Source organism: Zeus faber (assembly GCF_960531495.2).
Source record: "Zeus faber genome assembly, chromosome: 17".
Classification (NCBI taxonomy): Eukaryota; Metazoa; Chordata; class Actinopteri; order Zeiformes; family Zeidae; genus Zeus; species Zeus faber.
The window spans coordinates 25515984-25542706 of record NC_137204.1 but is presented as its reverse complement, the minus strand read 5'-3'; the positions used below and the strand labels follow the sequence as shown (position 1 = coordinate 25542706).

General features: G+C 43.5%; 1 protein-coding gene across 1 annotated transcript in view; it reads right to left on the bottom strand.

Moving 5' to 3' along the window:
- The window catches only part of whrna (whirlin a), a gene marked incomplete at both ends in the record, with an annotated part of 163313 nt that overhangs the window by 77255 nt on the left and 59335 nt on the right, over window positions 1-26723 (bottom strand). The window contains one exon of the mRNA XM_080017523.1: window positions 3898-4116. Coding sequence (XP_079873649.1) covers window positions 3898-4116 — 219 coding nt within the window. The remainder of the gene's footprint in view (window positions 1-3897; window positions 4117-26723) is intronic.

Here is a 26723-nt window from a genome sequence, read left to right as displayed (position 1 = left end):
TGGGTACATCACATTCAAATTCATTCACTTCAAAAGGTTTTATAGGCATGGAAAACAACAAAACAAAACAAACAAACAAACAAAAAAAAAAAATATATATATATATAAACAAAACAATATGGATAAAAAAATATTAACAAATTATATATAGTATATATTTGTATATAAATATATTAATGGTATATTGTATATAATTGTATACAAAATATAATGTATATAATTGTATATAATATTGTATATAAATTATATTTAAGTTTGTCTGCCCATTGTAGGCACTGTCGGCTCTGGCTAGGGGTCAGCATGGACAGTATAACCGGTCTGCAGCTACGCAGCCCCATACGCAGCAAGCTGTGGTGCCCTGTGTGTTCTGACATCTTTCTATACAGGTATGGTAGTACTGTATGGATACAGCAGCATCAAATATTCAACAATGTGTGCTGCAGTAGCTCTTCTGTGGGATCAGACCAGACGGGTTGGACTTCACTCCCCACGTGCATCAATGAGCCTCGGGCGCCCAAGACCCTGTCGCCGGTTCACCGGTTGTCCTTCCTTGGACCACTTTTGGTAGCTACTAACCACTGCATACCGGGAACACCCCACTAGACCTGTTGTCTTGGAGATGCTCTGACCCAGTCGTCTAGCCATCACAATCTGGTCCTCGTCAAAGTGGCTCAGATCCTTACGCTTGACCATTTTTGCTGCTTCCAACACATCAACTCCAAGAACTGACTGTTCACTTGCTGTCTAATATATCCCACCCCTTGACAGGTGCCACTGGAACCAGATGATCAATGGTAATTACTTTACCTGTCAGTGGTTTTAATGTTGTGGCTGATCGGTGTATGTATGTGGTGTGGGGGTGGTGTGGTTTAAGCAGCCACACCTGTCTTGGGTCTAGGTAATCGGACCTAGGAACGTATGGCTGGGACCGTACGCCTGTTGCTCGGTGGCGCAATATATATATACAGTATATATATATATATATATATATATATATATATATATATATATATATATATATATATATATATATATATATATATATAAAGAGAGAGAGAGATGTGAAAATAACCTAAAGTAATAATAGAAAAAGATAACTTAGAAAATATATATATTTTTTGACATGGCAATGTCATATATGTAGGTAGATAAATTGAAATAAGGACATGGACTAAAATGTGTAACAACATTTAATACTAAAAATGTAAATCAGTAAACCTAAACCATAAAGTACACCTTTATAGCAGGCTGTGCAAGGTTGTTAAAACCAGGAAATCCAATGTGAAATCGCCCTCCTGCGACCGCTTCCTGCTATCAAATGAAGGATGGAAATAAAAGTCTTCAAAGACTTTATGAGTCATTACACAAATAAATCTCAGTTTTATGGCGGGCTTATTTTAGACAGGTGTAGACAGAAAAGACACCAAGCGAACAGTAAAAGTGTGAATGGGGACAAACAGACGCACGTAAAGGCATCGGTTTCCTGTCAGAAATAAATAAAATATTCCAGCCGCTACAAGGCTGCAAACTGCACCTTACACGCCTGTCCCTGTCATCTCCATCTGGCTTCAAGTGAAATACACCAAATACACAGAAAACATTAAACATGTCATGAGCAGTTATGAAGATTGTATCATCATATCATAATCGTAGCATTTGAATATCATTTTTTTTGTAATGTATTTTATATTGTGGATATTTATGTACAAATATTTGGTTATGGTTTTTTTATTTCCCCGTTTGGCTATTGTCGTTTGTTTATTTGGATGGTTTTGTCTATTTTTATATATTTGTCTTTTTCTTTTTTGCCTATTTTGGTTAATTTCACTATTTTGATTGTGTTTATTTGGCTGTTTTTTTGTTGTAATTTGTATCTTTTATTCGGCTGTTTTTGTATATTCTGCTTGTTCCTTTTTCTTTTATTGGTTTATTTTGTATTTCTTTTTTTCTTTTTTTTTTTTTTTTTGGGCAATTTTTGTTTTTTTTAATTGTCTATTTTTCTATATTTGGCTTTTTTTCCATATTTAATCTGTTTCGTCCTAATTAACTGCACAGCAATGAGCCAATACTCACAGGGACAAATTCCTCTTGTATGTGAACGCACCTCGTCCAAATAAAATGTCTTTTGATTCTGATCCAAATGAAAGGAGCTTTCTCTTCACAAACGCAACAATAATTTACACCCAGGCACACGTTGATTTAACCCAAAACTGCATGCGAATGAAGCCTCAAGTCACCGTGTCAATGGAAGAAGCGCTGCAGCTTTGGGAGGCGAGGGGAGCTTCTTTCGGGAGGTGAGAGCCCGCGACAAAGCCTTCACTGGAGGACAATGAATTGCATATTCATCTCTCTTTTGTTCTAAGGATCTCCTTTCTCCGGCGCTGAACCGCGTTCGTTCGCCTTTTGTTTCTCACTGAGAGCAGCCCGTTACTCTAGGACGCCGCTGCTGGAACTACCTCCTGCTCCTGCCTGGTTCCCGGCGATTCGTCTAACAACACAACACAGGCCTTGGGAGAACACAGTGTGTTTATAACGCAAATGAGGCGCAGCTCGCGGAGCTAGTTCTGTCAGACAACTTGACGGCGCCACGCGCTTCCACGCCCTTATTTGGCCGGCATGTTAAAGCAGCCGATCCCTCCTGCCCTCCCTGCTTGGCTGCCTCCACCTCCCCTGCATCCACCTGTTGGCCTCTACTCTTCTATCCAATGGGAGGATTCGAGCTCACCCCTCCTGTATTTCCAGCTCACTAAGGAGGCTGATGTTTGCTGTTCACCTCAAGCGGCAGAGCCCAGACACCAAACTCAAACCGCGCAAAATAAATAAAGATCATTTAAAAGTGAATCAGTTGTCTGTCAGAACTGTATTCATAAACTGCAGCATGTTTCACCCCTGAAACAGTATTGTGTAAAGTAGCGCCTTCAAAACAACAATTCATGGTTATTTATTGTGAATTCCTATTAATATTACCAAACGAGACTACAAAAATGGTATAAGTATAGATAATAGAGAGATAAATATATAGATCGATAGATAAATCAGTCAACTTCATTCATCCCCGGAGGTAAATTGCAGCGTCACGGCGATATTAATATAAAGTATTAACAGTAAGTAAATATAAAGTGGTGGGTGTGGTCAACCATCCAGCGGCCACGCAGCCCCACCCAGTAGAATCCCGCCAACTTTTTGAGAGCGTCTCAAAAAGGAAGAAGAGGCGGGGGAAACTGAAATCTCTGGGTTCAGAGATTTTTTCAAATTACTTTCATGATACTACTTTTCCAAATTACTACATGATAACGTCATGAGCCGCGTGCGTTTCCTCAAACTCTGCATGTGACAGAGTAGTGAAAGAACGACAGTGACCTGTTTTTCCACTAATTGTGAAAATAAACTTAACGGAGGAAGGAATAACTGAGGTTCGGGCGAGGAGACCACGCATCAACAAATCACCCGTTTTTTTTGGGGGGGGCTTTTTTTAACTGATTTGTGGACGGAATGAATAGCTGCGATGGCTAAATGATGATATCTTGCATTATTCTGGGACATTTCAAGCGTAAGTCACTTCTCTGTGCCTCCTCCATCGCGCCTGTTCCCTGGACCTGCAGACACCGACATCCGCATTTGCGACCCTAACCCTAACCCTGCACCGAACCCTACGGTGACCCGAATCCACGAGGCGGCGACGGGGAAGTCGCTCGGCAGCGCGGGAACCAGCGCCGCCTGCCCCGACCGTAACCGTCCGCCTGTCAAAATATTGACCTTGGTGGAACGCGAGGAGTAAATCACTCACATTCGGATGAATTGAAAGGTCTTGGGTCTTTCTTCGCCCTGGACTCGGCGCGGCGCTGGGTGACCCCCCCCTTTCCTTACCCGGGGATAACGACACCTGCGGCTCCTCACCTTCTTCTCGTCGCCGTCCTGCAGCAGCTGCATGTTGCTGCGCCGCTGGCTGTCGGTCCGCCTCAAGGTGGCGCTGCGCTGCTCGGGGAGGTCGGGGGGCGGGGACACGCCGCGCCCCTGGGGGTCCACCCAGGTGTAGACGTGGTTGGTGACGTAGCCGCCGGGGATGCGACCCACCGAGCGCACCTGGAGGGAGAGCTTTTTACTGCCTTTCAGCACCTAGAGGAGGGCAGGGGAGAGAGGGGAGGGGAGAGAAGAAGGGAGGGGAGGGTGGGTGGAGAACAGGAGAGATGCAGGGTGGGGGTGAGAGGGGAGAGGAGCAGAGGTTGTAGGAGGGAGGAAGGGGAGATGGAGGAAAAGAGGAAAGATGAGACAAGGAGCGAGGGGAGGAGAGGGAAGAAGGTAGAAGAGAAGAGAAGGAGAAAGAGGAAGAGAAAGAGGAGAAGAGGAGAAGAAAGAGAAGAGGAGAAGAAAGAGGAGAAGAAAGAGGAGAAGAAAGAGGAGAAGAGGAGAGCGGAGAAGAGAGGTAGACAAAGTAGAGGAGTCAACGATGGAAAGAAAGGGGGGAAAGATTCGGGGAAGGGAGACATTAAGGGAAGAAGAGATTGAGGACGAGAGAGAGAGAGGGAGGGAGAGAGGGAGAGAGAGAGGGAGGGAGGGAAGGGATGGAGAAAGAGGTGAAAAGAAGGAGAAAAAAGGAGAAGGAGGAGTAGAGGGTTATTTCCGAGCGTCCATGATGCTGGAGACATCTTCAAACACACACACACACACACCCACATGTAAATAAGTACAACTGCTCGCACATCCCTCCCATTTCAACAACAATGTGATGACTTCATTACGAATATGACTTTTGATTGTGTTGTGTTATGAAAGACGTGCGACTGAGTCGTCATCGGGGCTGTCGCCAGCCTCCAAATCCACGACTGGACTTTGGATTTTAAGGTCACGGTTCGATTTTCGACGGAAACGTATGTATTTTTTTTTTCCCGCCACCGACAGCGGTGCCGTTGTTCCCTTTCGAGCCTTGACTTGTGAAGGGAAACACTCAAAAAATTATAAATAATAAGAATATTTTTAAACCCACCTTAACAGCTAAGAGCTTCACCAAAACTAGAGTGTGGAAGAATAAACAATAAGTTACTAAGACACCACTTTGAAGTTACTAACCAAAATAAAGGCGGAAAAGCGGATGCCATTTTTGCCGGAGGGGAACGCTGGCAGTAAAAGGCAAATTAAAACCTGCATCTCCGATCAGAGCCATCTTTCCTCCAAACAAAGCAAATTAAAACTCCAGATGTATTAAATTTACTCCGTTTCCTGCTGCTGCTCCGCTCCGGCGCAGATGGCAGATGGCCGCGGGGTTTATTTCCCTCTTTCATCGCCGCGTCTGTGGAATTAGTGGACGTTCTAGTGGAAGGCGCTCACCCTCCCTCGCACAACGCCGTGGGACGCCGGAGGAGAGGGCGACGCCCGGGCGCGCCGCGGACATTTCCCTCTGATGTGCACTGAGACAACAAACCGGATGAATTTGAACTTTATTGTGTTTTTTTTTTTTCCTTGTAATTTCAAATTTCAAAGTTCAAATTCTATTCAATTTTTCGTTCCTGCAGCCCCAGTGACCGGTGGGGGTGGGGGGGGGGGGGGGGGGGCTCTCCAAACACCAAGTCAGTTCGGAGCCTGGAGCCGCAGTGGACTCCGTGGAGCGCCCCGCGCGGCCCCTGCACGGCCCCCAGCACGCTGAATTTGTTTGCCGGCGGATCTCGCCCCTCGCCCCGATGTGCCGACCACGTGGGACAACATCACCCACGAAAATAGGGGGAGAATCGCGAACCTGAGTGTGATTTCGAAGGATTTTCGATTTGGAATTGGAATGGTGACACCCCTTGTCGTCATTAAGGTGAGTACAGAAATGTGGGGAAAGTCATTTATATTTACTACTAAGAAATAATCAATCTACTGAAAGAGATTACGGGGGGAACGGTGACAAAAACCGTCATTGACATTAAAGCAGGATATTTATCAAACAAATGTGACGCTGTATGAGTTCCTATTCGGTTGTTGTCATTTAAATGAGGATGAATATTGATTTTTGTTACGTAATTCAAGATAAAATATTAATTATTTGTCACATTCGAAAGGCTGTGCAAAACAACCTAAGAAAGTCAAGAATAATAATCTAAATTACAAAAATATACATGAAACCAAGAAAGCAAATATATATATTAAAAAATATATATATATATATATATATATTTATATATAAGTAAAATATATGTAACAGAATCGAATCTAATACCGAATACAATTATTTATGTATGTATTAAGAGTGTGCAACACAGTATGTACAGTTTCTTACAAGGAACAATTTCGTACAGTGTGCAATGGGGAATTTATTGTTGATTTTCTGGTGAATTGACAAATTAACTGAGCGGTTAATTGACCAGGTAATGGATCCGTTGATCGATCAGTTAATTGATCATTAAGGAATAGCATGTTAGGAATCCTGAACAGTCCCTATTGCAAAGGGTTACCGAAGCAACCGATTGTAGGCATTATGTTGCCCCCTTGACATTTCAAACCACACACGCATGCACACACACGCGCACGCACACGCACACACACACACACACACACACACACACACACACACACACACACACACACACACACACACGTGCGCACACACACACTTCCAACAAACACATCTCTAGTGAAAACAGCCCGCAGCCTCGGCTCACTGCCTCCTGATAGCCGCGGTAGGTGCGGTCACACTGCAGATCATTGTGGTGGGTTAAAGCGAGGTGCTGGAGTGCCGAGGGGCCGAGGGGCCAGGGGGCCGAGGGGCCGACGGTTCAAACCCTCCCACCGCCCCATGGCCACAGAGGTGTCAGCTTCACGCCAAGGACGGTGCCATGATCCCTCCTCACTGGTATCATGTCGTACCTTGTTGAATTAAAGTATTTTAAAGCTCCACGTGTTGTCTTTTCAGGGGTATAACGTTTACTTTTGGTTGTTGTTTTGCTTGTGACATTACATTACGATGACATTTATTAGACGCCTGCGTCCAAAGCGACTTAAAAAATAGGTACATTCTGTCACAGTATCAAACCAACTGTACATCACAGTCGCAGCAAAACCTTCTCTTGGAATAAGTCAAAATTTTACCTTTTTTCAGAGGCATTGTTATTGGCCTTAACACGCCACAATGAAAGCACAAAAAAAAGACACCGGGAGACTCTAGAATGATCTATTTGCCATTTTTCAACACACATTTTAATAAAACGTTGTTTTCCATAATTTATAACTTTTTACAGCACAAAGTGGCTCCTCACTGTGCTTCAATGCAGTCCAATGGGGCAAACGTTTAAGAATTAAAAAATAAGTAAAATCCTGCAGAAACTCGCATGGTAGTCCCACGTGTCTCCATGCATTTTTTTGAACAGGTTTTGAATAAAAGTGATGTATTTGAACTAATTTTGCAATCGGTTGCAATGGATCCAAAGGATATGCAAAATGAAGCCACGCAAATTCCTGTTTCTAGTCTCAGCATAGTTCAAAGCCAAAGGAGACAATTTGCGAAAGAGTCAATAAAGATGCACGGTTTAGGAGCATTTTTTTTTCAACACATAAACACTTTGTGACTATGATGTGAGTTTCTGTTTTTTGAAATAGGGAGATTTAATGAGGTTTTAAAAAAAAAAAAAAATAAAAATCTGCAGCAGAGCGGCGCGTTTCTCAACGGCAAAGCACTCGGCGAGGCCCGCGCGATGGAACGGTTACGAATGATGGAAAGCGACGCCTCAAGACCCGGGTTTGAAAGACGGGAGCGAGGGGAAAACGGGAATAAAGAGAAGGAGCGAGGGAGCGGAGAGGACAGGAGGTGATCAGACGGCGTCACCAGGATCATAAACCCAACGCCGTGTGATTTAGGTGCAGGGCATGTGCTCGCGCTTCACGGATCCGGCCACGAGGGTGGTTCAGAGCCAAAAAGCAATCAAAACTAAAGTACAAAATCCAATATTACGACCCAGTGCAATTAGTTGCTCGAGAATGTATTTATTTATTTTTTTCAATTGAGCCTTATATATAATTGTCTCACACCTGGTTGCCCTCGCAGGTTTCAGAAATTCATTTGCAACATATGCAATTTACAACCGAAGTCAGAGTCGGGTGAAGCCGTAAACAACAGCGAGCATCTGTTGTTTACAGCTCCCCTACGCTCTGGACTCGCAAAAAAAAGTTGTGTTTCGCGGAGGGAAAAATACTTCTTCTCGGTTCAATCCCCGTGAGAGAATCCCGGGGATCGGTCGCCGGGCGGAATGCCTTTTTCCCGCGAAGGCTCCCGGGGGGCCGCGCGGAAGGGGACTCTCCGACAGCCTCCCGAGCATTTCCACGCCACGACAAGGAGGACGGTTTGGTCGGAGGTGATTCCGGCAGAGCGCGGCGTCAAGGGGGTTTAAGGTTTAAGGGGTTTAAGGGGCCGCTACCCACGCCCGCTCTCCGCGTTCCCGTTATCCGGTGATTGCCGGTTTGTGACGGGGAAAATCTGTCGAGGTCCAACATATTTGAATCCCTCCGGTCAAAATGTCCGGCGAGAATAATTCCCTCCGCGCACAATGTCAATGAGCGCTGGGTGGATCGTTTTGGATAAAAAAAAAGAAAAAAAAAAAGTCTGCGGTTCCTTTCATTTCCGCGCTCGGCGGGTTGCAACGGGAAGCCAATCGGTTTGGACGACCTAAAGCCAACCGTTCACCTCTGACCAATCCCGTTTGTCGATTGAGAACTAAGCCCCGCCCCCTCCCCTCCTGGACAGGTTGCACTTGTAAACGCAGTAAAACACGGAGCGGAGACGGAGCCGGAGCCGCAGAGTCTGGAACTCTGAGGAGGAGCAGAAAGATGATGTGTCGTTGGGACACATACGTCCATAGTTTGGCGTTCTTTTGGGGGATATTTAAGTTCCGCCCCAAAGCAGACGGGAAGGGACGAAGAGGGACAACACCACAAACTCTATTGTTCATTTAAACCTACTTGCCATGTTTATTTTGTTTTTATTTGATCAAAATACTTGAGTGAAATGTTAACTGAAGTATCTGCACTTGTTACTTATTGTTCACCAACGGAAATAAATTGATTTCAAGTCGTAATATTTGTTATATTTATATATTTATTTTTAAAATGCCCTTAACTGACTGGATTTATTATATTCTTAATATTAAATAAAAAAATATTATACATCTACATGCCTTGAGGATGTCATCCTCTGTATAGCAATTGATTTTAAGCTCAAGAACACACACACACACACACACACACACACACATACACACACACACACACACACACACACACACACACGCACGCACGCACGCACGCACGCACGCACGCACACAAAAAGAAACAAACAAGCAGGGATCCCTCAGGTATGTCCGGCACCAAATTCTATTTCTAATCTAAACTCTGGTGGTTCTCCACATGCACTCTGCAGTTTTTTAAGAACCGATGTTGCAAAGTGCCAACATTTGACTTCCAATCGCCTCATCCGCCCACTCGCACCGCCCGGCCACGCCTGTTTCCCCCTCATCCGTCAAATAGGAGGGTCCGCTGCGGTATACCACGACCGGATGATTAACGACAGAAACAGGAAAAACAACTAAAGGGGCCGGCACCAGGTTTCAAATGATGGTTGCCCGCGATTGGTTCACGGAGCCGAGCAGGACCGCTGCGATGGAAATGAATAACACGCGACTCCCACGGTAACGCCGCAACGGGGCTCCCCTTCTCCCCTGGAACCGCGACGACGGGACCGGCGCCCCCTGCAGCCAAAGTGGCCGCAACGCCAGGCGCCTTTCGACCGCCGAGTCTCACCCCTTCGGGTCACACCGGGCCCACGCCTCCAGACCCCCTGATGATCCGGCCCCTTCCTAAAAAGGAACAAAAAAAAAAAAAACACCACTCCCCCGAAGCACTTTGAGGGAACCAACACGACGGGAAAAACATTGCACTGGCAGAGCTTTGTTCAAGGCCGCTCCTTCTGAAATGTGCTTTCTAAATAAAGTCCCCTCGTCGTCCCTGCTGAAAAGCGCCGTGAGGCGCGGCCGGTCGGAGCTCGGGTGACGAATGCAGTCGTTGGAAGTCGCTCCTGACAAAAAAAAAACAACTAAATCCCTTCAAGACGTATTGTGACGTTTAGAGTGAGTTACCGCCAAGGAGGAGAGCAAGGAAATACGGAGGCGAGGGAGCCGGAGTGGAGGCGGCGGTGTCCCAGCCTGTCCACGCCCCGGCACCCTCCAACCCTGCCCCCCCGCCGCGCCGGAGGAAAGCGCCGATGGTGACACACGGCCTGATGAGGTTGAAGCCGCTCGCCGGCAGAACGAAACGAGGAGCCGGGGAGGACAATGGAGAAATTTGGCCGAGAGGATAATGGGAAGTGGCAGAGGCGGGTTAACTGCATTCAGGCTACGGCTCGGGAATTTAAAAAATAAATAAATAAATAAATAAATACTAAACAACGCTCTTTCATGAGGATGCGGGCGATCTATTCTGTACGCAGGAGCTGACTGCACGCTCAGCCGCCGGGTAGCTTTTCACCACGTAGAGGCTTCTATAATATAAAGTACAGTATTATACGGACACAAGCAAACAGAGGACGTAAAGCTTTTAAACTGGAAATGGCGCCGATCCAACGCCCGGGATCCGGCCAATACCAGCCAAAAATGCTTTCAAAGCAAAAAAAGAGACAAAAAGACAATCCCGACCTTACAAACACCGAACACAATGCAATTATTCAGGCGACGGCTGCTGAGAGACGAAGTGTTAAGGAGGCTTTCAAATGCAACACACACACACACATACACACACACGCATGCAAATAGTACACACGCAAAAAACACACACACGGTGTCTGCATCCAGGCTTGCGTCTTTTGTCCCGATGTCACAGGCACTTGTGGACATTGGTGAGATGGTTCACATGCACACACGGATGCACGTGCCCGCACAAACACACACTCACTCACACACACATACATGCAGTAAATATAAGTTCAAAAACATACAGTACTATCGTTCACACACAGGGATCAAAAAACAGATGTGTACACATGTTGAACTTGCACATTCTACTTACGAGGGCAACCATATATGTGCACACACACACACACACACACACACACACACACACACACACACACACACACACACACACACACACACACACACACACACACACACACACACAATTGTGCAAGGCTTATATTGTGGGGTTTGAGAGTGGGACGCATTGCGACGGTGGCATCATCTCAGATCCCAGAAATCCCAAACACGTGTGCGATACGAAACAACCAACATCATCTAATCAACATGAACATCCCTGACGCGCCCCCTGACGCGCCCCCCCCCCCGCTGCCGTTACAAACCAGCGGCAGCATCGGCATCAGCATCGGCGACGATAACGCTTAATTAGCTGCAGCGCAAGGGCTCCTCTACTTAGCGGGGAACCGGCCACGAGCGGAGCGGAGCCAAAACGTGTTTCACCTAAACCCGGGCGCAGATTGGGGGGGGGGCGAAACCTTTGGACGGTGACCGCGGATCCGGCTGTTTTCAAAACGCCCGATCGCCCTCATCTGTCAGCCAGGTGTGTTTGGGCCTGAGGGGACCGGGGCTGGGTGCGACGGTGTGAGGGCGCTGTGCAGCCGTCCCAGCATACACCTGTGTCACTTGGATACGGACCTATGTTTATGTAGTGACCACTTTATATAGAGACAGATAGGCAGACGGACAGACAGACAGACGGATGGACGGACAGACAGATAGACAGACAGAAAGATGGACGGACAGACAGACAGACGGACACTTTATTCTTCCCCGGAGGGCCGTTGCAGTGTCACAGCAATTGCCACAACCCTAACCCTCACATCAAAACAAACCAGGCAATAATAATAATAATAATAATAATAAACCCATAAGAATGATGATATAAGTTAAACAGTATATAATGATAAGTTATACAGAGTTGTGTCATTGTCAGTTCTTGCCGCCATGGCCGGGACACCGGTCAAGCCGAGGCGTGTGTAGAACGCCGCCTGTCCACCGGGGGGGCAGCGTCGCGTTCAGCGAACCACGACGGGCGGGAAACAGAGGGGGGGTCCGGAACAGCGCCTCCCGGCAGGAAGTGGAGCCGTCCGGCCCACGGGTGCGGGGGCGTGGCCGTGGGCCCCTCCGCGACCTCAACGCTCACCCACAGCACCCAGCAGCATGCAGTCCTTCCCACTTCCATGCAGGCGCCCGTGGCCGTCTTGCAGTGCGAGCGAGTGGGAGCGTCGTGGCGCCCGAACGACGTCGACGCTGACGCTGAGCCTTCCCACCGCGGGGGGAATTTTGGAAATTCGATCGGGAAAATAAAAAGATCAACTTCAAAGAAAAAAACTGGGAATGTTTTTTCTTTATTTTCTTTATATAACGGTTAAAAATGCGCTCGTTATCGTCCTCGGCGTCTTTTACAAAGGTGCCGAGGGAACCAGGGAAGCTTATCCAGCCCAATCAAGAACCAGGGGCGGCCTCCCGTCGTCAGCCTCCGTTGTTCCTGTGCGCGTCGCGTCGGCGTTGCCGTGGGAACCATCCGCAGGTGGAAACCTGGTCCCTGGTACCGCGGCGAGTGGAGTCCAGTCCAGTGGAGCCGGTTCCATGCGGTGGAGAAGGGCCATTAGGAGGATTAATGCCTAATTGACAAGGCCGCAAACACAGGCTTAATGGAGCGGGGGCATCCATCAGCGGGATTAGAATGAGGAGCGCATCCACCCTGCTCCTTCCCTTCCTTCCATCTCTCTCCCTCTCTCTATTCCTCCCCTTCGTCAATTCATCTCTCTCTCTCTCTCTCTCTCTCTCTCTCTCTCTCTCTAATCTTTCATTTAAATAAATACTTCCTACAGGCTGCAGTCTGTGCGGAGGACGGTGCACGCGCACACACACACACACACACACACACACACACACACACACACACACACACACACACACACACACACACACACACACACACACACACACACACACACACACACACACACACACACACACACACACACACACACACACACACACAGCAATGTGACTTAGGTTATGTGCGTGTCACTGGCCGGGGAAGAGGCCAAACTTTAGAGTGATTAACAGCTCAGCAAAAATAGCTACCTAGCAGTTTCTATACCTCCGTGTTACCGTCTCCCCCCCCCCCACACACACACACACACACACACACACACACAAACAAACACATGCACATGTACAAAAACACATGCACACACAAATAGACACTGTCTTACATTCACACATATATATACACAGACTCACACAAAAAGAAAGGAACAAGAAACAAAATCAAAAACACACACACACACACGTGCATAGGGTGTGCACACACAAAAACACACATGGACACACACACACACACACACACACACACACACACGCACATGTGCATAGGGTGTGAACGCACACGCACACACACGGACATACACACACAAGCGCACACACAAATAGACACTATCTTACATTTACACATATACACACAGACACACACAAAAAGAAACAAACAAGAAATAAAATCAAAAAACACACACAAATGCATATGGTTGCACGCACAAAAACACACACACACAAATGCATATGGTTGCACGCACAAAAACACACACACACAAATGCATATGGTGTGCACGCACAAAAACACGCACACAAATAATAAGACGGATATACACACAGAAAAGAACTATCAAACACACACAGACATGTACAGTACATGCACGCGCACACACACATACACACACACATACAAATAGACACTGGGTTACATTCACACCTACTGTACACACACAGAAACAGGCCCACAATTAAAAGCACACAAATAATAAGAAAAATTTATCTCACACACGCACGCACGCACGCACGCACGCACGCACGCACGCACGCACGCACGCACGCACGCACGCACGCACACACACACACACACACACACACACACATCAGCCCCACTTCAAAAGTCTGTTTGTTCAACATAAAGACGTAAAGACATGATTCCGATTTCTCAGAAACACTGTTTGTTGTGCAGATCCCGGCGAAATCTAGATGTAACCTTTACACAACGGAGGAGAAGAAAGAAGAACGATGGTTGCACCAGAAATGTGATTAAATTAAATATTTCTGTTTGTCTGGGAGGAGAATTGTTATTTTTCATGTGTAAATGTTAGGTCCTATTTTTTGGCAATATAAATACGAACTAAAATAATAAGCATGTCTTTATGGGGAAGCCATTTTTTATTCCCCTAAAGGCATGATACCTTATGCACATTTTAATGACAGGTAAGTTACATTTTTAAGTTGAAAATCGTAGTAAAACTATTTTTGACTCGATTTTATCATTACATTTTTAGAATTTTTTAATTGTTTTATTATTATAATTATTACATTTAAGTAAAAATTGTATGAAAATTGTCTAGATTATTTGATTTTCAGGATTATTATTATTATTGTTATTATTATCTTTATAGAAAATTAAGAATCTGGTCAAAAAAGTAGATTTAGAAAAGAAAGAAATTTGATTTTATGAGAATATATTTGACTAAAATATTTGACTCATTAAGACATAATTTTTGTCCTGTGATTTTTGTCTTTTAATAATTTTATTCCAACAACAACAACAACAACCGGGCTCTGGCCATGAACACCACAGTGCATATGTGGGAGTAAATGATTTTTGCTGCTGTAAAACAAACGTGTGTTTTCATCCTCCTAGAACACTGAGATGTTATATGGGATTACTAGGATATTGGTTTCTTATTATATACCAGCAGTGAAAGATGAAACCCATTTACTCCGTTTGGTTTTGTTTTATTCTCCAGAAGCAGGAGTTAAGCCTTTTTTTGAGGGAGGAATTAGAATGAGATGACATCACGAGAGGTGGTTTCAACGGAGAACCCCCAGGAATTGAACGCCCCCCCCCCCCAAGCACTAGATTCCATCCTTCAAATTCCATTATTTTAACAAGATCAAATCAAAGATAAAAGATAAAAGATCTTTCATAACATGGATACAACAAATAGAATTACAGAACATGTTTGATTACGACGCCGGGGGGAAATAAACGACGGAGGCATTTGAAAAAAAAAAATGGGTTCCATTCCACCCTGCCATTAATCAAACATCCCTCCACCATCGCTCCTTCTCCTCCACCTCCTCCCTCCCCTCCCTGTATCGAACGCCATATCTCCTGGCGGCTGTTATTTACGATAACGCCTCCCGGACACTGACGCCGCACGTCTTTTACTTATATTTACTCGGGCGGAGTCAAGAGAAGAGGAAGGAGGGAAGGGGGGAGAGAGGGAGGGAGCGGGATCACAGAGGAAATGACCGGACCATATCCATCACAGCCTTGTATATTTTCCTAAAAGAGGAATTTCTCTTGGTAAATATTGGTGCTTGATGTAAAAAAAAAGTAAATAAAATGTTTAAAAATAGACGAATATACAAAGAAAACAGCGGGCAAGAAAATAGACCAATTCACAAAGAAGAACATTTTTAAAATTGTCTAATATACAAAGAAAATGTCATCCACCGCAGACTTTAGGTACATTTGGTGGATTTTGACTTTTTTTTTTGCATCATTTGAAAGTGAAGAATTGGAGCTTCAAAACACAACATCTTTTGTTTTCAAAAAGGCTTTTATTTAACAGTAAGAATATACATGTTTTATAAAAGTGGAATTATTTAGGTTTAAAAGTTCGGACAGCACAACAAAATCTAGTCTATCAAGAGTCTATCAATAATATGAGTCTCTTTATATCAGTCTTGGTGTGTCATTTAATATATATATGTGTGTATGCCAAATATCTTCAAAATTCTTGAAGTTATTATGTGGGCTAACACAACCCTCACCCAGCTACACTTGGAGAGTCTGTTGAGGCCTCTTTTAATTTTATTTTCGCCCCTGACTGCGTTTGCAGGTAAACTTGAGAATCTTGTGCATTGCTACTTGTTCATAATCTGCATCACCAACCGCAACAGACTTCAGCATGTCATCAACTTCTTCCATTGTACCAACGGGCGTATCGTCGGTCTCCTGCGGTGGTTCTTGAAAATATTCTGTTTCATCATCACATTTAGGTAGAAATTCGCTGTTTGAAATGTTCTCCAAGTCTTGTATTTCCCCATGTTATCTAATGGGAATACTTAACTCCACGGTTTAACATGTTTCTACTATTTATAAATCAAACTCTGTTTTGAAAATACGCAAAAAAATGAACATGAATTTGGAAAAATCGAATTTTCCTTCTGGAAAGGTTTTTTCCAACTGATTTGTTACATTTTAATTGCCAAATATAGAAAAAAAAATAGGCAATTAAAAAATTGCCCAATATACAAAGAAAATAGACAATAAAAAAACATTAAAATTGCCTCAAACCCTGCCTCAAATAATCTCAAACCCTAACCCCCTAAACCCAGAACTCTAATCCCGTTAAACCCCCAGACCCAGAACCCTAATGCCCTAACCCTTAACCCACAAACCCTAATCCCCTAACCCAAACCCCCTAACCCTAACCCCCAAACCCAAGCCCCTTACCCCAGAACCCAAATCCCCTAACCATGACTCCCAAACTCCCAAACCCTAATCCTAACCCCCTAACCCTAAAAACCCATGAACCTCTTGAATCTTAACCCCCTAACCCTAAACACATAATTTGATCTTTGAATTTGGTCTCCTATACTCTTACCCTATTTTAGCTTGGTAACAGACTGATATCCAAAACCAGAATGGTCCATCTCCACGATTCCACAGAAACCCTTGTAAAATAGTTCAACTGTCCAATGCACTTTTTCAATTCACTTAGAAATTCTCCCAGCAATCCCTGCAAATAGATCTCTCCACGGGGAGTCAATGGACCCATAGCAGAGCCACTTCAGAACAGTCCAGCGTTTCCAATTTCAAGTGCTTTCTAAAAATGTGCTTTGAGTCAGTGAATGGCCTGCTGTAAGATGACCTTCCAAGGAGACACCACTTTCATAAACTGGATTTCACATTGTTCTCCAAAATATCATGAGGATCTTCTGATGTACCACGGAGTGTGGGCAGCAAAGCAGCCCCAAAACATCACTGAACCTCCTCAATATTTGACTGTCGGGACAGTCTTTAATTTGACGGCTTCATGTGACTTTCTGGGAACAGAGACTTGATGGGATTTACCAAAAAAGGTCTAATTTGGTCTCCAGCACGGAAGGACTTTGGCTCGTTCAGGTGTGTGCAAAACTCAGGTTGGGATTTTTTGTATCTCTAAGCAGTGGAGTCTCTCTCTCTCCTGGGTCTGATACCATAGAGCCTCCTGGATCGGATACCATAGATACTACTGGATCTGATACCATAGAAGCTCCTGGATCTTCTACCATGGAACCTCCTGGATTTGATACCATAGAAACTCCTGGATTTTCTACCATAGAGCCTACTGGATCGGATACCATAGACGCTCCTGGGTCTGATACCATAGAACCTACTGGATCTGATGCAATAAAAGATCCTGGATCTGATACCATAGAACCTCCTGGATATGAGACCATAGAATCTTCTGGATCTGATACCATAGATACTCCTGGACCCTATACCATAGCAGACTGCGGACTGAGCTATTTTTTCCAAGTTTTTTTTGCTCCACTGCAAACCAAAGAAATACATTTGTGAATCTCTAAAGATCGTTTTTAATTTTAAATGTCGGAAATGCAAGGTTGCCAATATTGTATTTTACATATTACTGTCCCTTGTTCCATTACTGAAAGTCTCTCAGCCAGTGGATTGTGTCTCCTTCTCCTCCTGACTCCCTTGGCACTGAGTCCTCCATCGTATTAATGGGTTCTCTCCTGTTCTGAGTAATGCCAAAGTGATTTGGGGCTGCAGGTGATCGGGGCCGCCGATGATGTCTGTTTCCATCACACAGTGAATCAATTACGCCCCTCCTCTGGCCCCAGATGCAATGATGTAGTGCCGGACCCAGACGAACCGCCACCACCCCCACCCCAAACCATCGGAAAAGTGTCTGAAATATCAAATGGGACGGTTTTAAGTAATTATTACCACTTCAGCTGTGAGCCTCGCTTAAGGCTAAGTTGGAACAAATTGAGTATCAGCCGGTTTAACGGTAAATTCTTAGCAGAGGGATTGAAAAGGGTGCATAAATATCAGCGTGAGGGGGTTTATAAGGCGTTTAAAATGTTTGCCCCATTGGACTGCAAAGAAGCATGGTGAGAATCTGCAGCAGAGTGGTAAGTTTGAATACATATGAGCATAAATGATGGAAACCGACTTTGTAATAAGGCCTGGGTTGGAAAAAAAGGTTAACCTAAAGCATTCACATCTCGGCATGAAGTATTCTCCAAAAGCCTCGTATCAAAAGTGGTTTGTGTCCATGTGACAAAGCGTGATTTAAACCCCATGTGTCGCGTTTCCGGTAGACATTGTTGTGTAATTAGCAGTGTCAGTCCTGACCTCAGGTACGCTGACAGGAAATATGACGGTGAATTGACGAATGGATGCTGCTGCTGGGATCACGACGGAGCCTTGGAGTCCAGCCACGGTCTAGTGGTTTGCGTCAATCAAACTTTACAAGCCTCAAACAAGCCCCCGCCGGAATAAAATCTAATTTCGACAGCTTTCCCTCAAGATGACTCTCCCGTTTCCCTTTTCCCTTCTCAGCCGTCGTGCGTACGAATGGAGATGAATAAAAGCGGTGCGGGGGCGGAGTTGAACAACCTGTCCTCCCTTTAAAAACTGGTCCACGGTTCAGCTGAAGGTTCCATTGATCTACTGTCATGGCCTTAAAGGGATATTACACCACAACACCGGCTTGCTGCTCGCTGCTCTTTGAAAGTTTATTAATATTACATGTGTCGTGTGTCCAAATTGGACCAAATTCGACACAGCACGTCCTTGGGTTCCCAGAAATACACCCGCCAAGGGTGAAGTAGATCAGATAAATGGTTGTCCAGACAATCGAAGGACAGACAGACAGACAGACAGACGGACAGACAGACAGATTCCTTCCTTTATAAGTTAGATGTCTTTTATGTCTCATTATGTCAAGCACTTTGAGTTCCCCTTGGATATGCAATGTAGTATACAAACAAACTTGCCTCACCTATCATTTAATGAGTAATAAAATGGGTTTATTTTTATTCAAGGCATTTTGCTTTTTTGTTTTCTTTATTATTATTATTATTATTATTATTATTATTATTATTATTAGGGGTCTAGCCAGCAGGGCTGGATCCCTTATTGTTATTGCTTGGGAAAAATCTCTGAATTTTTCAAGCTAAAACTATATGAACCAGAGGAACGGCAGAATCTACTAACATTGACATCTCGTTATAGCAGATATTAGTGAAAAGCTGACCAAATTTGAAGCAAATCACCCAAGTCATCGAACGCCAAAATATGTCCAACAGGGCTAAAAGTATCCGGAACACAACAATGACATAGGCTACAAACATGGGGAGAAATTTGTAAACAAGCGTCCAAATTTGACCCAAAGTATCCAGGTGGTCATGCTTGACCGACAAGCCACTGTTTGTAAACAAGATGAGATGAGATTTACAGTAAGACACTTATTTGATATTTTATCTCTGTGGTTCCCATTACTTTGCCGGATTAGTGAAAAATATGAAACAGTAGTCCACAAAAACTTGACTACGTGACTACGTCAAGTTGAGTCCACTCAACAGTGGAAGTGAGTGCTGCGTTCAAGATCCAGTGAGGTGTCGGAAAAAAAGTTACTCAGAGAAATACCACACAGATTTTCATATTTCATGGAAACGTTACTTATTGAAAATGTAATTCAAGGAAAAAAATCACCACTAAAATTACCTAAGTTCAATTACCTTCGTTAACCTCTTTAAATATGTAAACCACAATAGACGCACAAGACACCCATCGTCGCCTGCCATCACTGAGACTGCACATGAATTTACAAACAACTAAGTAAGTTATAACAATGACAAGATTTGGTTTAAAATCAAAAATTGACATGTTTGTTTTAAAGAAACGTCATGTATAAACAGTTCCCTACAGCTAAACGCAGCACACTTCAGTGAAAAGGCAGAAGGTGACAAATTCTTTGATAATAATTATAATGCCAAATTAATGTGAATGGTCCATAAATGTTGTCTGCATTACAATATAGACAAGCAATTTATTCAACTGAATTTTCCAATTGTAGATTATTAGCAGAAAAAATACATTGGTGTTTTTTTATTAAATTTATTACATTTTATTATGTTTATAAAATAACATGTATTTATTATTATTGTTATGCAAAGTGATTACAAAGTTTGTTTTTGTTATTGTTCCAGATGCCGAAAAAAAATAAAAGTATATATATATCTTATTATATATATTGCAGTTTATAATTGTTATTTATTATAAATATCAGGAGATACTGTGGGCTCTACTGCTTTAGCTATAATAATGGAAAAGGCCAGATGAATCATTTAGTTGATGAAAGGGGTTGAGCTTTTTGTCAGATAGATACGAACATGATGCTGACGTTGTGCCGGACATTTTGAATGGGAACTGGGAAGAAGACAAAGGGAGCAGTTGCATCTTGGGACATCCGGGACTCCCAGGGAGCCGCAGTCATCCAAACAGCTTCATGGGATTAACAGATGGAGGAAGAATAACGCATCACAATCATAGATCACCGTATCTGATCCAAAGTCTCCCTCTCGACAAAAAAGAACCGGCAGCATCAGCAGGAGATACATTTGTTTTCGGTAGCAGGCCTTTTATCCTGTGTAAACACTTATCTCTGCTTGCACTCTGGTGGGAAGATCAATCAATTGGTTAATCACTACATGCAAAAAACCCACCGAGGGTTTATTCCCTAGGTAAGCAACTCTGCGTCTGATAGAGTGGTGGTTCTCAATGGGGGGTCCAGGGACCCGCCGGAGGGTCCATTAGGAGGTTCCCCTCAGCAAAATTATCAATAGTTAAATTTCGCCGAATAGTTTATTTATAATGTCCAGTCATGACTGTTTGGATCCTAGTTTCACTGTCGTCTCCCAAACTAGAGCATAGACACTAAATCACAGCTAACAATACAAATTCCGACGTCGGGGTTCAAGACACAAAATCGAATAAAATGTGGTCCGTGGCTTAATGCGTGTCAAATTGGGGGTCCTTGATATGGAAAAGAAAAAAGGACAGAGCAAGAAATGGCGGATGGACCCAGAGTGGAATTTTCCTTTAAATGGATTTGTTGGCAGTGCAGAAAAATAATTATGGAAAGTGTGACTTTCAGGAGCTGGATGAGAGCTAATGCCTTCCTGAAGAGTCTGTCCAAACCTGCGCGTTAATCTACGTGTGTGTGTGTGTGTGTGTGTGTGTGTGTGTGTGTGTGTGTGCGTGCGTGTGTGTGTGTGTGTTCTCCAGTCTGTTTGTGTGTTTGTATTACCTACACCTATACCTACTTTGAAAATGTTTTCTTGTACGTGAAGATGAAAATACTGCATCAATAGACTGTAATATATTACAGTATATATACTTGTGCATAGGGTATGTTTATATACTGTATTTGTTTGTATATCTAACATACATATGACACTATGTATAGATTTATGCAGGTTTTTCCCCACCCTATTTTCTCCAAATCATTCAAAATAATTCTAAATATTTGAATAGGCTTGGCAACACAATACATATTTATTATATATCATTTGTATATGTTTGAACATAAGGGGGGGGCGAGACACAAGATGAATAAAACCATGGTATGATGTCGTTTTTAAAGGAGATGCATGGAGGTCCGCTCACAGAGCCGCATGGAGTTTTAATGGCTTGACATTTGTGCTGGTTTCATCTGGTGTTTCTGCGTCCCGTGTAACTGTGTCGTTTGCTTCTCTAGATTTGTGGCATTTCTGCGGTTCTGGTCTCTCTCGGAAGACAGGAGTTCAGTCTCAGTGAGACCGTGTTAAATTAAAGAAAACAAATACACCTCTGTTCTGTGGTTCCATGGATGTGCTCTGCTGTTACTTTATACTTTCTATGGAGACAGTGGAGACGGGAGGGGCTGCAAAAAATATTATTCATCATAATAATAATATTTTTGTACAGCACCTGGCATGCACAATATGCAATTCAAAGTGAATCACAGGAATAGAAGATGCTATTACAATTACTTATTAATAATATTATTAATAAGTTTGTGTACACTAAATTAACAAAGTATACACAGTATACAATACATACATAAACTAAAATACTTAATGATAGTACAGAGTGTAGATTTACTATGAAATATAAACAGAATAAAAATATAAAATAAGCAATGCTCGATATAGCATAGGGTAATGCTGATAATATTGACAGTGTAAATATTATGGAGTGATGAGTGAGTGTATGGAGTGGTAATATAAGTATTATTATTATTATTTGCAGTAGTTGTAGTAGTAGTAATATAAGTATGAATAAATGAGCAAAAAAGCCAATTAATAAGTTGATCACAATACAATGTCACCATGTGGTCCTTGTACCATACGGTTACATTGTAGATTATGTTATATACTGTAAATATAACATCAGCTATGATGTCACTATGTGTCACTTGTACCGTGTGGTTACATTGTAGGCGTTGTTATATACTGTAAATATGATGTCACCCTGTGGTCCTCGTACAGGGCACTCACATGTTCCCGTTTTGCATTCATAACTAAAACGCAACTCCAGTCAATCCTAATCAGATTCGACTATTTCTGACTATATTTTTTCCCATTATGGGTTTGGTATTGATCCCATTTTCAGATACGACACCCGCCCCACCGCCTCACCGCCTCCCCCCTTCCCCCACCCCACCTCCCCCGAGTCGATCATCTCACCCGCGGCGTGGTGTCCAGCCTCTGTGTCGCTGAGTGACAGGACATTGGAAGTTCTCAACCCGCTCATGAGGCCGTCGCCAACCTGCTTTGTGGCCCTTCGCCTCGTTCCTTCGCCTCCCTCCTTCCATCCCCCGGCGCAGACAGGACGGAAACATCTGCACCGGCGCACTCTTCACTGGCTTTATTTGAATTAATACCGGTTCCGTGGCCAAACAGAAAATCGTCAGGAAAAAAAGCTTAACTGAGCCGACAAAAAAGAAAAAACAAACAAGAGCGAGAGTCAAACGCCCAAAAAAAAAAACAACAGATATCCAAAGAAAATAACATTTAAACTTTTGGAATATGGGCAAATGTACAAAAATAACCGTCCAAAAAGGGGGCAAATGCCAAAGAAGAAAAAATAGCAAAATGCACAAAAATTGGCCAAACATCCAAATAGCCAAAAGAAAGAGCCAGATGCACAAAAAAAAAAAAGCCACATACCCAAAGAAAATAGCCATACGGCCAAAAATATTCAGAATATTCAAAATATGAATCTATGCAGAGGGTGAGTTAAGTTGCAAGGTGTAACTATTGCTGCGGGTATTAAATGTGGCGGAACAATTAACTAAAATCAAACCTCTCTTTCAAGACGACAGAGTTGCATTTCTTTAAAGCGTCATTCAAAATGACATCAAACATTTCTGAACGAGCATTTCGGTGCATGTTGTCTGCGACGTTGTCTGCCGCAGATTCAAAACCGAATTTCCCGTTCGACACGTCGACCTCTGACGGCCTGGTGGGAGAGCGCATCTAAAGAGATCTGTTCCCTGGTGATTTTTATTGTTAATTATTCATATTTAATCATATTATTACCGTGCATAACTAATGAACCTGGAGCGGCAACTTATCACCCGACCCGCCGCGCCACGGGACACCGCCGCCTCCGAATCCTCCGTCGGCTTCCACGCCACAGGCACCGCAGCGGCCTCCAGGCAGTTAATAAATAGAACAAAATCATGACGATCCGCTGTTTCTATCGTAGCCATTTAACTTTATTTGAGTGCGACATTCCAGAGAACACGGCAGAGTCGTGGCCTTTTCCACGCGACTTCCGGTTTGCCATCTACCGTAACTCATGTGATAGCAGCGCAGCCTGTCCCTGCGCTCTGTTTGCAGCGTGCGAGAAAACCCGTGCGACGGTGAGAAAACAATCTTAGAAAGAAGCTGGTAATAAAAAAACATGGTGATAATCGTGTGGTAATAATAATATAATAATAATAATAATAATAATAATAATAACAATAATAATAACAATAATAATAACAATAATAATAATAATAACAACAATAACAACAACAACAACAACAATAATAATAATAATAATAATAATAATAATAATAGTAATAACAATAACAATAATAATAATAATAATAATAAAACACTGGGATTATTGCACACATCATGCTTTTCATTCCAACATATTACAAGAAGCCGTATTAAAAAGTGCATCAGGGTTTGATGGAGGAAAGGGACGGTTCAGAAATGTGTCTTTTTTTGCGAAAACGATTTGTTGTGAACGTGGCTCCTGGGCTGGGTCCCGGTGTCAGACAGTGATTTATTGCTCGTGTCTGATGAATAACACAGAACCTTAAAAAAATAATTGCGTCCTAAAAAAGATTATTGCAATTAGATTGTTTTGGGATATTGTTCAGCCCGAGTATAAAATAAAAGTATCAACGGATGTACTGCACGGCATGAATAAGTACGAATACGTCAATACGTTAAAAAAAAATACAACGATCTCCGATACGAACAAACCTCATGTCATTAAAAACATCAACTGTACATTACACCTGATCTACACAACGGAGAAACTACTGAGTCCGGTCCATCCTGAGCTTCTCCTCCACCTCCCCCCCGCCCTCCTCCTTTTCCACCTTCTTCTTCTTCTTTGTGACTGAGGTGCACAACTCTATCTCTCCATCCATCTATCTATATATCATCCATCCATCCATCTATCTATATATCCATCTAGCCAGCCATCATCTATCTATTTATATTCCATCCATTCATCCATCATCCACCCATGCTCTATCATCTATCCATCCATCAATCCCCCATCAACCTCTATCATCTATCCATCCATCAATCCCCCATCATCCTCTATCATCTATCCATCCATCAATCCCCCATCATCCTCTATCATCTATCCATCCATCAATCCCCCATCATCCTCTATCATCCATCCATCCATCTATCATCTATCCACCCATCTATCTATCCATCCATCTAGTCAGCCATCCATCTATCTATTTATATTCCTTCCCTTCATCCCTCATCCACCCATGCTCTATCATCTTTCCACCCATCTATCCTCTATCATCCATCCATACATCCTCTATCCTCCATCCATCTTCTATGTCAGGGTTCTTCACTAGTGCACCTTGAGAGCTCGCCAGCTTTGCCATAAAAATGTTGCAGGTTCTGCCTGGGAAAAAAAATAAATAAATAAAAAATGACGGCAAATGAGCTTTTGTGTTGCAACCTCAAAATTGCGAGGTGCTGCACAGACTCACGTCACTGGTCGTTTCCGGCCGGAAGAGCGGCCGCGGCGGAACAGAGCTCCCCCTGGAAGAGGAGGCCGGGTCCTGGCGGCGAAAGCTCCTCGTTTTGAGCCTGGGCGCCCGACTCGCGGCTTAACGGGCGGCGAGCGAGGGAGGACGAGTCGGAAGAGAAGAGAGAAGGAGATCTCACGAGAATCATTTGACTGCGTCTGAATTATTTATTTTTGGTGGAGGAAAGAAATGCAAAGAAATAATAATAAAAAAATAAAAATAAAAATAAAGAAATAAATCACATCCACCACCTTTCACACCTTGGACTTGGGCTGAGTTCGGTGATTATTTTCAACTTGCCGGAGCGTCTCCCCCGTCGTTGAGGAGATTAGTTTCGATATGAGCGAATCGTCTCGCACCGCGGACCACGGGCATCCCATAATAACAAGCGCGGCTCCGCACGTCTCTGACGTTTTGTCCCCCTTGGTTTTAGCGGCGGTGCAGGAAAAACACCTCCCGCTCCCCACGGCTGTCGTCCCGGCTCATTTCCTGCTTTTCCTCCAAAGGTTCGACAAAAAATATAAAACAAACGAAAGAAAACAGGACGACTCCGCAGCCGTGGAACGACAAAGCACTTGAATGAGAGTCTGGCTCATGGAAATAACCACAGCGAAATGTCCTCGCTTTAAATATTTGACTTTCTCCCTCATATTTATTTTTTGTTTTTATCGTTTGTCATTGCGTTTATTGTCATTTGACGCGTTTCTGTTGTTCAGTGTTTATTTTAAGGGATTTTTCTGGTTAATTGTTCAGATAATTTTTTATCGCTGACCTGTTCTTAAGGTTTTATTGCATTTTCGCCAAATATTTCTACCTTATTAGTTTTCTTATATTTTGTGGCTCATTCGCAGGTCGTCTCAAACGGGCTCTGAAGTGACACATTCACATCTATTCTTATTCTTATTACTTGGGAGCGGCCGAAAGATTATTGATGTGTGCTGCTGTGACCACAACCTAGCTACCTGTCTATCTCTCTGTCCATCCATCTATCCGTCCATCCATCCATCTCTCTATCCATCCAGTCATCCATCCATCCATCCATCCATCCATCCATCTCTCTATCCATCCATCCATTCATCCATTCATCTACCCATCCATCCATCCATCTATCTATCTATCCATCCATCCATTCATCCATCCACACATCTCTCTATCCATCCAGCCATCCATCTATCCATCTCTCTATCCATCAGTCCATCCATCCACCTATCCATCTCTCTATCCATCCATCTCTCTATCCATCCATCCATCCATCCATCTCTCTATCCATCCATCCATCTCTATATCCATCAATAATCTGTTCATCCATCCATCCATCTCTATATCCATC